The sequence below is a fragment of the Thamnophis elegans genome, chromosome 3 (assembly GCF_009769535.1).
Source record: "Thamnophis elegans isolate rThaEle1 chromosome 3, rThaEle1.pri, whole genome shotgun sequence".
Lineage (NCBI taxonomy): Eukaryota > Metazoa > Chordata > Lepidosauria > Squamata > Colubridae > Thamnophis > Thamnophis elegans.
In genome coordinates, this window is record NC_045543.1 from 75,737,993 (window position 1) to 75,752,010 (window position 14,018).

The following is a 14,018-nucleotide window of genomic DNA, read 5'->3' on the forward strand; positions in this document are numbered from 1 at the left end:
ATTCATGGTGATTTTATTTGTGCAGATGAAGGCAGTGAAGTTGAAAGTGAAATAGATGAAGAGCTGGATGACTCTGGAGAACCTCAAGCCAAGCGAGAGAAGACTGAAATTAGCCAGGCCTTTCAGGTGGGCTGCCTGCAACCGGTACTTGAGACTGGAGTACAGCAGAACCTTTTGAACCCTCTTCACAATGAGCACATTGTCACAGCTACTCAAACGATCAGACAGTGTAGTGCGACTGGAAATACATATACTGCGGTCTAACAAATATTTAAAGTTCTTTTTTCAGATTGTATTAGCCCTCTTGATGTTGGGCATATCATAGGGGATGGAAGGGATGCAAAAAAAAAAAAAAGATTTCTGAAAGTCGACTATTGTCAAATTTTATCTGTACTTTTGCTGGAGTTGTGAAATGGAATGGGTCTATGTATTTGGTCAGATTTGGGGTGGGGTGGGGAAGGTAAATACAATCATTTTACACTGGCCGCTTAATATAAAAAAATTTGTTAGTTTCAAAAGTCAAGAAGCATTTTTGCGAAGATTAATGTTAATGTTTTTGTCCTCTTTATAATTAAAAGTAATTTAATTTTTTTCATAGTTTTTACAAAATATTTTAATGTTAACTGTTAGTCATGGTGATTTCGTATAAATAGGATTTTTAATTAATTGCACTCTGAAATATCAAGAATTTTCCTCTTTGATTTACACTGGAGGTACGCTCGTTTGATAGCAGCTGCGTTAGAATTATTATTAAAAGGCAGCTTTCGTTGGAGAAAACTGGAAAATAACTATTTTGATACATTTCAGAGTGCTCAACAGATATATTGGAAGATTTATTATAATTCTAGAGAACATAGATTGTCTTCTTTCTCAGAGGAAGAGTGATTCTCACTGTTTGCAGGATAAATGAGAGCTCTGATAGCACATGGTAATGTGTACTTAATAAAGGTACAGATGATACCATTATGGACAATTCAAGCTTCCTTAAATCAGTTTCAAATTTTGGGATACTAGCTCCTCTCTCATAAGACTACTGATTTCAGGTACATTCTGCCCAAAAACTGACTCTGTGCAAACCTCCATTCATTTTAATTAGAGTTTTACAAGATTAGTATCTTCGATTTCCAGTGAGAATGTGACCATCTTTGAATGAGTGGAGGTCATGTTACAGAAGCATTTACTGGGTTCTGCACCTCATATACATATGGGACCACTACCCAGATGCTTTCTGCTCTTCAGTGGGGACGTTGGCTACTGAAGTTTTTTTTTTAAAAAGCATCTTGATTCCTTCTTTAAAGTGTATGTGCTACTTATGCTGAACTGGACATGCAGGAAATCATTCCTTTCAGATGACTTTTTAATTCTATGTCCTTTTCCTCATGATAGTTCAACCTGCTGCTCTTGTTAAAGATAGTTTATAGGATGCAAGGAATGTAGCAACCTGCATTGTAATTTTGCTCAGAATAATTCCTGGTTCTTAAGTGGATTTCATTTTATATAAAATGTTTTAAAGGCAGTGAAACTGGCACATGTCACTTGTACTTATTTCCCAATTGCGTAGAATTTGAATAGGTGGCTAGATGGACCATTGCCATTTAAGAATGTACATCAGGGATCATTGTACCTCGGCTATTACATGGTGCCTTAAACAGAACTGAAGCTAAGATTTTCTTGTTAATAACTCTTACATTGATTCAACAAAGTGTGCCTGTCTTCTTTCTTTCTTCTTTCTTCCCCTCTTTCCTTCAGATTCCCTAAACAGTAAGGGCAGGTTACATACTTCAGATATCAAGATTTTTTTAAAAAAGAAAATTAGATATACTATCCCTCTTAGAGTGACAGCCTTTTTCTTTCTTATTTATAGCTGAACTTCACTTTATTACTAATCAGATGTTCTGGGGTGGGGTGGGATTGGGGGAAAACGGTGGAAAACAAACTAGCTTTAACAGTGTCAAAGGTCAACAGAATAGATTAGCTAATTCCCAGACAAGAATTTATATACTTATATATAAATATATATGCATATATATATATTTCTAAACCCTTATCTACTTTTAATTTCAAAAAGTAACGTAAGCAACATTTTTAAAAAAGCAGCGTATAGTTTCAATAGTGCATATGGTGATGGGGGGGTCAGTCTGCTATTTTATTTAATGGTTCATTCATAGTATATGTTGTTTCCCTTTTATTCTCATGAAGCTGTTCTAGTTAGAATGCATTACACATTTTATTGGTTTAAAAGACATGTGATTTTCCTTAGTTTGACCAAAACAAACCAAAAATGAAGGAAAGCACAAAGAAGATTTACAGGTTTTATAGCAAGACCTATATAAAATATTAGTGTCTTGTTTATTGTTTGTTTGAAAGACAATTTTCAAGATTATCACCAAATGCTTGAACAGCAGGTGGAATTTTTGATATATTTTTAGTATACAGGTTGCATCCTTGATTTTACGTATATCAAGAATACCTAAATATTTACTATTTTTTTTTATTTGACTATTTCTACTTCAAAACTAAGCTTTAAGAATTGCTTAGAATTGCAAAATTGGGCCGAACTAGGTATTGTGCCTAGTAATTCCTGCCATTTGGTTAAACATGCTGATACATTTCATTATAATTTTGTTCTTTCTGCTATTGGAATATGTTCTTATTTTTCCCCATCAAAATCCATCACATCTACACCCCACACCAATTTTTTAAAAACTAAGCTGTGATAGTTCCTCCCTCTCATTGTGCATTATGAAATGTTTACACTTAAATACAGTAAAATTAAATGTAGAAACAAAGAAACACTTTTCAGCATCTTTTTTGAGTGTCTATTAAAGTTCTATGTTAAATATGATTTATTTACTGATACTATCCTTCATGGATGACAAACCTGTGTTTCTGTATCACTATCTTCTTTTGTCCTGAATACTGGAATTTGTTCATGCAGAAAAATGAAAATGATGCAAATTTACTTTTCTGAGAGAGACAGGGCTATAAATTTTTATGATAGATTTTCCAGACCACTCCCCTTCTAGTTGATCACTGTATTCAATGTGCCAAAAAGATTGATATTTATTGTTATCTAACATCATATCCTGGAATTCTGGTCTGCTGTGGACCATACAGACAATGAAACTTCACAACCTATCAGTGTCCAAAATATATTCCGAAATGCTCCAATAAGTCAGCAACACAGATAACAAAAAATATTAGAAGAGCTTCTGTTAATCATGAATCAGAATAATCATTGTTCATGTGCATCTTTGTCCCTGAATATTTTTAAAATATTTTTTGTCTAGTAAGAATTATAAATCAAAATGGCCAACTGACTTGCATTATCTTCAGAAGCTCTTCAATATAAACCAGCTCACTTTAGATAGCATTCTGACACTGTACTACTTGTGCCTATGTGTTATATACATTTTTCAAAATGAAATGTATGAGGGCTGGGATTCAGATAATCCCATGCAAATGCCCTAGTGTTCTGTACAAATACCAGGGCTTCCCCAAATTTTTCTTCTCGTTGCAGCTTCTTTGTACTTGATATGCCATGCCAGACAGTTTTCACTGAAGGTTCCGTAAATGGTTTCACATTATGCCATGAATCCAGTATGATCTTAATAATCAAGGAATATGTACTCATCAAAAAAAAATGAGGAATAGCTTAATTGAAGCACTTTGGGGAACATTGCAAGAAAATGAACTAATAATATTTGAGAACAATTTGTCTTAAAAAGTTGTTTTAAATACTATTTTTTTAAATTAATTAAGACTTTTTGGCTCTTGAACAAGTAATGCAGTGATCAATACTGATAATTCTATTGAAAATTTGTATTCAGAAACGGGGCCCAGTTTTCATAATCTCTTCAGGAATGCAAAATCTTTGGTGCTGTCACCTTAATCTTTTTGTCCTGTCCTGCATTTTTTTTTCTTTGTACTTATTTTTGTATTATGACATGTAATTATAACAATACTTTAGAAATCATTTATCCATTAAAAAAATCTACAGTACTGCTGTGCAATGTGACCACATTTGGTTCACAATGGATGATAGCAATTGAAACAGTACTGAGGATGTATAGGTCTACATATAATTTCTTTAATTTAAAAACGAGGTATTCACAAACATTAGAAACACTTTTTTCAAATGATTTCTCAGCAAAATATGAAATCATTTCATAGATTTGACAGGCCAAATAACACTATGTAACACTTTGAGAACACTTAATGCTGATTTGTGAAAGCAGTACCAGTTTTTGAAAACTGGGCCCTCATTCTTGCATTACAGGTCAGTCTCTGTGTATATGGTTTAAAGGAAAAGGAATTCTAGTATTGTTGCTAGGTTATTTGTTAGTGACTAAAAAAAACTGGAACAGAAGCATAAATTCAATGCTTAGTTCTAGTATTAGAACATTCTTTTGATGGTAATGCCTTGAATTAACCCTTTGAGCATTGTAAGTAAATATAATTGATGTGAATCTCTAAGAGTCTTGAGATCATTTGAGCGCACAATGCCCGCTCCCCAGAACAGATTCAGTATATAGGTCTGATTTTCAAAGAAACCCAAGGATTTGTGCTTCACCCAGAGACCACTGACTACCTCCCCTTCCATAAAACAACATATTATTTCCCTGTATAATCTGAATGTAAATGTGAACCATCCTAGGCATTATCTATTAAGGATTCCTGTGTTTTGATTTCCTTGCAAACACTCAGCATTAAATACTTTGAGGTAGGCATCTGAGTTTAATTTATTCACTGCCATTTTACCAGGAGTAGGGAACATATGCTTGTTCACAGGTAGCTGAGCCACAATATCTGACATCCCTCACCATTGGTCTGGATGGCCAAATGTGTGGGAGCTGTTGTGCAGCAACATCTGGAAGCCCAAAGGATTCCTTCCCCTAATATGTACTGCCTATAAAAGCAAGTATTTCTACCATTATAGGTTTTTTGATCCAAGATGTTGGCTTTGAAAACATTTCACAATTAAATGTTTGTTTAAAAATTATTTCCAGGTAGTTGAGAAATCATTAGTTAGTGTCAAAAGATGTAAATATAACCTGTATGTCAAAGACTTGAACTTTGGAGTTAAACCATTGTTATCTACCACCATCCACTGGATGTTGCCAAGGACTGCAGTCTAAAGGACGTGTATGTATCCATAGTCACAAAATTGTCTGGACTTGGAAGTGAATTAGATACTCCATTGCAAAACTCTCTGCAACTGAAAGGCAAGTTATGTCTTGCCTTTCAAATGGCATGAGAACCTCTAGTAAGGTTCTCATGCTATTTGTGTGTACGCAGACAGGCTTACCACTACACATGCAACTGTTGAATCGTACTTTTATTTTAGCATAATCTACCACTTCCAAGTTTATTATTGAACATAGACAAGGATGTTTTTATGGAATTCTAGATTTAAGGCAGTGTTCGGGTTGAGATAAGCCACAAGTGATATAGTGGATTTTTAAAACATATAAGAATTAGGCCTACATCAAACCATTTTCTAGATCAGATTTGGAGCCAACCAAGACAGAAACTGCCTACAAGTTATGTATGCTACCCCAAATTAGGCTGAACAAAACTTCTGGTTTTGCTGCCTGCCCAGGATTATTGCAGTTGTGTAAATTGACAAGTAGCAACTCCTAGATCACAACTGTGCATTTGATTTGGTGGGTCTCAAGTTGTGTAAGTTTAGAATGCAGATGCTATGGTACAGCATTCAAGTGCATTGATCCCAAGCAGTTAACAGTAAACGATCCATGCTCCCGCTATGTTTATTTTAAAGACACTGGACATTAGTTCAATGCAAAGACAAAAAAATAAAAAAGCAAACCTTTCTTTTGTTTCAAGCTCTTGAAATTAATGTACAATGAAACATAAATGCAATACTCAAAGGGTTTATGAATTTATTCCTAATGATTTTCTGTAAATGCTTCTCAGTTTGCATGCATTGATCATTGCTGCTAGTGATTCTGTGTGCCAGTAGAACTAAGTTTACGTTACCAATTTTACTAAATAGTTAGAAGCCACTTTCAAAGTGACTACCTAGGGTCTTTTGGCAGAAATAACATACCTTGTTTTTAAAGAATTTTTGTCTACAATTTTATTTGCCTTTTTAGCTTTCTTTTTCTTTTGTTTACTAAATTATGTTGAGATTAGAAGCCCTGAGTAATAATTGGTAAGGATGGCTCATTTAAATTAATAATTTATCATAAAACACACTAATATACATGGTTGGTTAGAAACCTTGCATACCCCCGTAGCCTCTTTCAACTTGTTTAAGAGCTGCTGCTGAGCAGCTTTGTGTATTAAAAAATATATATCTGGAGAAGATTATTACAAATTACATAACAGAGTACTTTTAGGGTGTTCACTGTAGCATTTTGAAGTCGAAGAAATGAATCTGTTCTAACTGTGATAGGGTCTGGATAAGGTAACTTGATTGTGTGATTTGCCGTTCAATTGACAGACCAGCATGACTTGCAGGAATAAACTCCATGGCAAATGTTAGTTTGCCTGATTAATCCACAGACCCAAATTGGACTGCATCTTTGCATAATTAGTGAATCCCGTTTATGATCAGGTTACCCCCCCCCAAAAAAAGCATCTATACTATTTAAATAGCAACTTCTCTTTTTTTACCACAAAAACACCCCTGCATAGTCTTTAATAGAGTATTATTATTAATAATAATAAAGCAGCACAGAGAAATTGTTCTAGACCTTTAAATCAGGAAACTGAAATGCATGTTTAATTTTGACTTTTTAGGAAGGAATATATTTACTGGAAGTGAAAGTTGCCTGTGTACAAAACTCCAGGTAGCTTGAGAATTTTATATTTATATCTAGATTGGAGTACACATCTGAAATTCAAACAACAATATGAAATATTTTCAACGTTGAATATGAAAAACAAATTAATGAAAGCAGGCTTCTCCCTTAAACCTTAAAAAGTATAGATTCTCCATTAGAAATCTGATTTTTTTTTTTAAAATTAACTAGTGAGGGTATAAAACTAAAAAAAACAAAACTTTTGTGTGCCTTTCTAAAAACCTGGGAAGTTTGTGCCTATTTAATTGGTTAATTTTAGTTCTTACCAATCAATAACCTTACTATCACTCAGGGCTCTCTTACTTTACTAGTTCTTTTTTTGTGTTTATTTTATATTTACTTTCCTTCTTTTTTTTCCCTGGGTGGATTAATTGCCATCATTTATTTTGTTAAGTGGAAGATTATCCTTTTCAGTCCCACAAGCACAGAAATGCAGGAAACACTAGTAGAACTTATTGGATCTTTTTATTTTTAAATTGACTGGATATATAATGTAAATGAGGTAAGCAACTTTTTTGTAGATTGTATGTGTGAGATAATGTAATGTTCTTTTCAAGTTTTTGGATTACAGTTGAATATACTTTTTAATTATTTAAAGAAAACATCTTTACAGAATAACGTGATGGGTTTTGTATAATGTATTGATTCTGTAAATACGTATTTCCTGATGTGATTTTTGTGAAAATGCTAAATCTTTTAGTATATCATGTCCTCTCAAAATTGGCAAGAGCTAAATAATAGTTTGTGGGCAATTTGTATTGTGTACTGTACAATAACTGGGGAACTTTTATAATTATAAAAATATATATTAACTTTTAGTGTGTTGTTTAAACAAATGACTGGAACATACTAAAGATAGTAGGATTTTTCTGAATATTTCAGACTTGAACTCAGGCTAGCTTTCTTGTGTTTTTCAAAACAAAATTGTGTCTTGTCTTTTAAAATCAATAAATTTGTTTTCTTGTTACAAAAATATTTGAAACGTTTCTATTTTTGAACAATAAATTACAGAAGAAAGTGTAAGTCTCTGATACAAATACATGGTGTATTTTCTCACAGTTGTTTTCCAAGAAAAGAGCAGCTATTTTAAAATTAACAGCACGACATGATTTGTTTCAGTCCACATAAAGCATGCACAATATTTAAAGTTTATTATTTCCAAATTGAACATTTGGAAATCCAATTACGTTTATACTCTGAAATATAGGGAGGTATATTGCCCAAATCAATTGTCATACTTATTAATATTCCCTGGTTCAAGGGGCCAAAAGTAGAACAAAAAGTATTGTTTGAAGGAGAATCACTGTTCTTTTCGAAGAATAGTGCTGTCAACCTATGATATAGGTAAAACCCTTTTCACTGTTCCCAGAAGGAGATATGATCAGGGAGCATGATTCATCTGTCTGGGTTCACTTTATTGACATTTTGTGTGAAACCATAGTAGTATCACTGTAGATAAAGGAAATCAACCACTAAGAATTGGGCAATTAATTCCTAGGAGGATTTGGAATGTCCCTTCTAAGGAGCCGTGGTGACGCAGTGGTTAGAATGCAATACTGCAGGTTACTTCTGCTGACTGCCGGCTGCCAGCAGTTTGGCAGTTTGATTTTCACCAGCTCAAGGTTGACTCAGCCTTTCATCCTTCCGAGATTGGTAAAATGAGAACCCAGAGTGTTAGGAGCAATAGGCTGACTCTGTAAACCGCATAGAAAGGGCTGTAAATCATGGTGAAGCAATATATAAGTCTTAAGTGCTATTGCTCTTACTGCACTCTAAATTATAAATTAAAATCAAAATAGTGTTATGCTTTTACTAAAACAATTTAAAATTAATAAAATTAAAATTAATAAAATAATAGCTTGTATCTTCCAAAAGAGAACTGCTAATTCTCCATAAGGCATTGGGTCCAACTGACTTCTCACTAAACCCATTTAATTTACTGCTTAGCACCATCTTTGAGTAACATATTTGAATGATTTTTTTCCTGCCTTTTTTTCTATTTTCCGTAACAGCCAACCAAAACAAAAATTGGCAAATTTGAAAGCTTAACTTTTTTGTGTGATTTTTGGGGTAGTTTTTTATCAGAATTACACTGTTACATTGTTGGAGTTATGTTGCGGCTTCCTGTAATTAATACTGTTAATTGCATGTATTTTCACACCCTAACACTTACAAAGATACATAAGTATCACAAAAGTAATTAAGGAAATAACTTGCTATGTATGGATGGCATGGTGATTATTGAAATGTGACTTGATTCAATTATGTTCACTTTCAATGATATTTTTTAAGGTTAGTTACCTAACACTAAAATCTAAGTTAATAACAGACTCTTGGCAATGTAATTCTAGCTAAATCTCTATTGATAGCCATGTTGGGGACTGGTTAAGGCACCATGCTAGAAACCAGGAAATACATAAAATCTAGTTTCCCCTTAGACATAAAGCCAGCCGTGTGATCTTGAGCCAATTCTCTTGATTAGATTAGACCCATTGTTATTTGGAGTGGACATCATGAGGAAGTTTCAGAGCTCTAAATAAGACAATAAATTAGTCTAGTCTAGTCAATGTTTTTATTATGGATTAGAAAAATAATGAATGAATATTACCAAAGTTTTGTGAAAATAAGCATGTTGTTGTTACTATATTTTTTGGAGTATAAGACTCACCTCCCACTCCTACATAAAAGAGTGTGGAAATGTTGATGCAACTTATACACTGAATACAGCCATTTTTGGCCTCCTGAAGTCCCCCTCCCCCCGCATTCCATTTTTGGGGGAAATGGGCCGTTTTCCACAAAAACGAAGGCTTTTTTTGCCTTCCCTCAGCCACCAGCAGCGCTCTGCAGGCTTCAGCAGGGCTGGGACAAGGCAAAAATGGGGGCGTTTTTGCCTTGCCCCAGCCCTATTGAAGTCTGCAGAGTGCTGCTGGGGCTGAGGGAAGGCAAAAACTTTTTTTTCTTACTTACCTCTTTGAAATCTTGGTGCGTCTTATACACCGGTGCATTTTTTATAGTCCGAAAAATACGGTAGTTGCGAAGTTGTGTCCGATCCATCGCGACCCCATGGACAATGTTCCTCTAGGCCTTCCTGTCCTCTACCATCCTCTGGAGTCCATTTAAGCTCATGCCTACCGGTTCAGTGACTCCACCAACATCATTATAATACATTTTGTTTGCCTAATTTAGAAGGCTGCCCAACTCTATAAGATGACATACAACATCAAGAACAGTAAGAACTATAAAATGAAAGAAAGATGTGCTTTCAGAAGAGAAATTTTCTGAATAGCACATCAGATTTTAGAAAGGTTCACCCTCCATCCTAAGTCCAAGGGACAAAGCCAAATTTTCAAAAGTTTTTAAACCTAGGATGGGGGCCATAAGGGTCTATGGGGGGTTGCTGTTCTAGAGAACAATTACTACAAAAACAAAAGTGCCAAAATCTAGGAAAATTTCACTATGTTAAGGTGACCACCATGTTAAGCCACCACAATTGGCACTGGCAACTCGGTTGCAAAGTGGTCATTAAGTGAAACCACAACTGCACTTCCTATCTTACTTCAGCTTTCCTCTGCTTTAAATACCTACAAAAGTTGTATACATTGAGGATTAGTTGCAAAATTATTATTTTTATCATTGTTGTAACTGCAAGGAGTCTCTTTTAATAAGGATTGTCCATATGTTCAACAAGGGCATAAAATAAAAGGTTGAATCCAGAATCCTTCATCAATTCTTACATACATTAGGGCTATGATTTAAAAGTACTTTGGACAACCCAAAAGCACTATATTTTTAATTAAAGCAGTTTCGTTTTTGTAAATGAATGTTTGCTAAAAGAAGCACAACGGCTGTATATGTGAGCAAGCGTCATCTCTCTTATATGGAAATAAGAATTGGAGACTTCAGGAGAAATACAAAAGTAAATTGAATGGAGTGGGAATCAGATGAGTAAGTATGTGTGATAAAACAAGAAGAGGTTGGATCAAGAATATATATGGATTGAATATGCAAGTGAGTGACCATGAAAGAAGGACACGAGATCATCTGGTCAGAAAGAGTAAATGATCAAACCACAAAACTTAAAGAAAGAATGAATGGAGTGAAGGGGAGAAGAAATTGTGGTTAGATGGAACTGAAGAGATTGTGAATTGAACAAAGGAAGTGCATTAAAAGTGATATATGGACAGAATGGTCCCTGATAGAAACAATAATATTTAGGAAGAATAGAAAGATATAGCGAGGTATAGTGAATAATATTGGTATATTTCCTTTTCTTTTTCTTATCTCATGCCTTAATTTGGCTGAACTACTATTTCTCACTTATTTTCTGTACCTTGCATAACATGGTTTGTCCTTAATATCCTGATGGGCATATATGAATGCTGCATTGTGCAAGGAGACATTTCAGTTATCTCACATATCGTGAGATGTTTGCTGCTTTCTTCCTACACTGTTTCGTGTACCCTCTAAATTTTAAGAATCACAATTTTGAAGTACTTTTGTGATTATGGGAAATTGCATAGGAAGGGAATCCGTTATGCTGGCAAAAAAACAAGTCCTGTATCTAGTATTGACTATTTAATATAGCTGAGTCAGCTATTATGTTCATTTACAAATGTAAGTTACCTCTATTATAAATGCAATTTATATAAATATCTATTCTGAAATGTTTAAAATCTGAGTGCATTTTTATTACAACAATAATAAAGGTGGGATATAAACAAACAAACAAATGACTAGAATCCAGAATAATTTATATAAAAAAACTATTTAACTACTAAGAAGAATTGTTTCAGCCTTTAATTTTTCCAGTATACTTTAATGCTATTTTAATAATGTTGGTCCTATTGGAAAAAAAATATTATTAAACAATTCCAGACTCAGAAAACTTCTTTCTTACTCTTTATTTTTTTCCACCTACCTGTAGAAATGTCATTTTTAACCACACAGTGACACCTCCTGGGCAGGGTGATATTGCTGTTAAAAAAAGCAGAAAGGTTCCCAATGAAAAACAAATGCTGGTAATCCATACATCTGAGAATAAAAATGACTAGTTCTATTTGTCTGTCTGTCTGTCTATCAATCTATCTATCATCTATCTATCTGAAATGTCAAAAAAATAAAAGTGAAGGAGAGGAGAAAGGAGAGGAAAAGGAGTGAGGGAAAAGCAGAGGAAGAATTGGAGGGAATGCAAGAGTAGGAGAGAGGGGAGGAAAGGGAAGAAGAGGGGAAGGGTAGAGGAGAGGAAGGGGAAGGAGAGGAGGGAAAGGAGAGGAGGAAGGAAGGAAGAAGAAGTAGGATTGTTGTAAAATAAGATGGGTTTATGGGATGGTAAGAAAGCAACGTCAATTATATTGTCAACTGTAGGGGAGAAAAATTGTTACAAATACATATTATTAATAACAGTTATGAGATTATATAATTGTGAATGTATATATGAGAAATAAAAATTTATAAAAAAATAAAATAAAAAATAAAAGTGTACCTATGTTTGGAAGGAACCCATAGACAATTCTATTATAGAAATAATCAAAGAAATTAATTAAATAATTCCTGATTTCTTTATCTTATGTTAGGAAATAAACATAGCATGTTCTCTCTTGATTTTTCCTCACAACAATGGATCTGAAATGTTTGTGGTGAATTATTTATTTTTAACAAATCTGTTGTTTCCTCCTAAATTGTATGCCTCCTGTTTGAGCAGACTCCATGAGGCCTAGCAAAGAGGATATCTGTCTGATACCTAGGAAGTAGGGTACCTCCTTCACTCAAACTTTGACTGGGTAACTCCAAAAATGCTGACATTTGGTCATGAGATAGTATTTTTAAAAAGAATGAAGATTGCCCTTGCCAAGCAGAAAGCATTTGTCCAAACATCCTCTCAGCTTGCCTATGTGTGTTTTGGGGAATTATTGTTAGTGTTCAATTAACAATAATTGTGCTTCTGATTAACTTCATTGACAACCACTGTGCAAAGCTTAGAACTCTTTACTCAGTACAAATATCCAGGAAATTCTGACTTTTTAAAAATACATGGCTGTTATCTGAGCAGGATGATTTAGTTTCCTTGAACATAGCCAAATTGTATTGCCTGTGAAATTAGGCACATTGTGACTGCTCACAGATGAGCCCATCACCAATTGCAACATTCTTGTTTTGGGTTTTTATTCTTATATTATTTTGAATATGTTTTATTTTTCAACTCTGAACTTGGGTATAATAAGATATCTAGGCCTTAATTAAATGGTGACAGGTTTGATGTAGGATAAATTTCACCTGCATTAGGTGAAACTGGCAAATATATTTGACAATTAAGGATCTGCATTTGCTGACAATATCATTATGAGCCCCAAGTGAAGCCATTCACTCACAAGGTATTAAACTATATTCTATAATGTATATTCTCACATATTCTAGAATATGGCCATTTTGCTTAGGCTTTTTATTGTTTTGTAATTGTAATGTTAGTTTTGTATTAAATATATATTCTCCCTCTCTATGTCTGATGGATTTACTTTGTATCCCAGCTGCCCTTAAAACTCTTCCCCCACTTTATAGAAAGAGCTGACAAATTGTGAAAAAAATAAGAATGGAGGCAAAATTAAAACACATCAACCAGAAAAATTGCTGCTGATTCTTCCTAATAGAAAAGCCTGACTTTCTTTATTTCTCATTTCTCCTTGTTGATAACAATGACCTTGAAAGAGAGTAATTACAGGTGAAAGTACTTTTGCTTTCTGGCTATTCTTGGATAGTCCCTTTGTCTCCCAACAAAGGGACTGCCTTTGTTTAGGGCACGAATTTGGCAACTTTAAGACCTGTGGACTTCATCTCTCAAATGACCCAGGCAACAAATTTGGAATAAAGATAAGAAGAGACTTTTTTGAAGCTTCTTTCTTTGAAGGAAGAAATTCTTTTACAACTTCGCAAAAGCTCCAGAAAAGCCTTTTTATTATTAAAATTCAGGCAACATGTTTCCAAGATGCTATGGCAGAGATGGTATTCAGCCGGTTCTCTCCAGTTTGGGTGAACCGGTAGGGGTGGCTGCGGGAGGCTCCACCCCACCCACCTCATCGTAATGCGCAAGCACTGACATGGCACATGCGCTCACATTTGCGAACCAGTAATGAAGGTAAGTGAATCCTACCGCTGTACTACGGGTAGGTCTTGCAAAGAGCTAATCAACACCTTAAA

At 34.4% G+C, this 14,018-nt stretch overlaps 1 protein-coding gene across 1 annotated transcript in view; it reads left to right on the forward strand.

The window, feature by feature from the left end:
• RFX3 (regulatory factor X3) overlaps window positions 1-5,793 on the forward strand; it is a 190,861-nt gene extending 185,068 nt beyond the window's left edge. Inside the window, exon 17 of the mRNA XM_032214341.1 lies at window positions 26-5,793. Within this exon, the coding sequence (XP_032070232.1) occupies window positions 26-264 (239 nt within the window). The 3' untranslated portion in view covers window positions 265-5,793. The remainder of the gene's footprint in view (window positions 1-25) is intronic.
• Window positions 5,794-14,018: the final 8,225 nt, after the last annotated feature.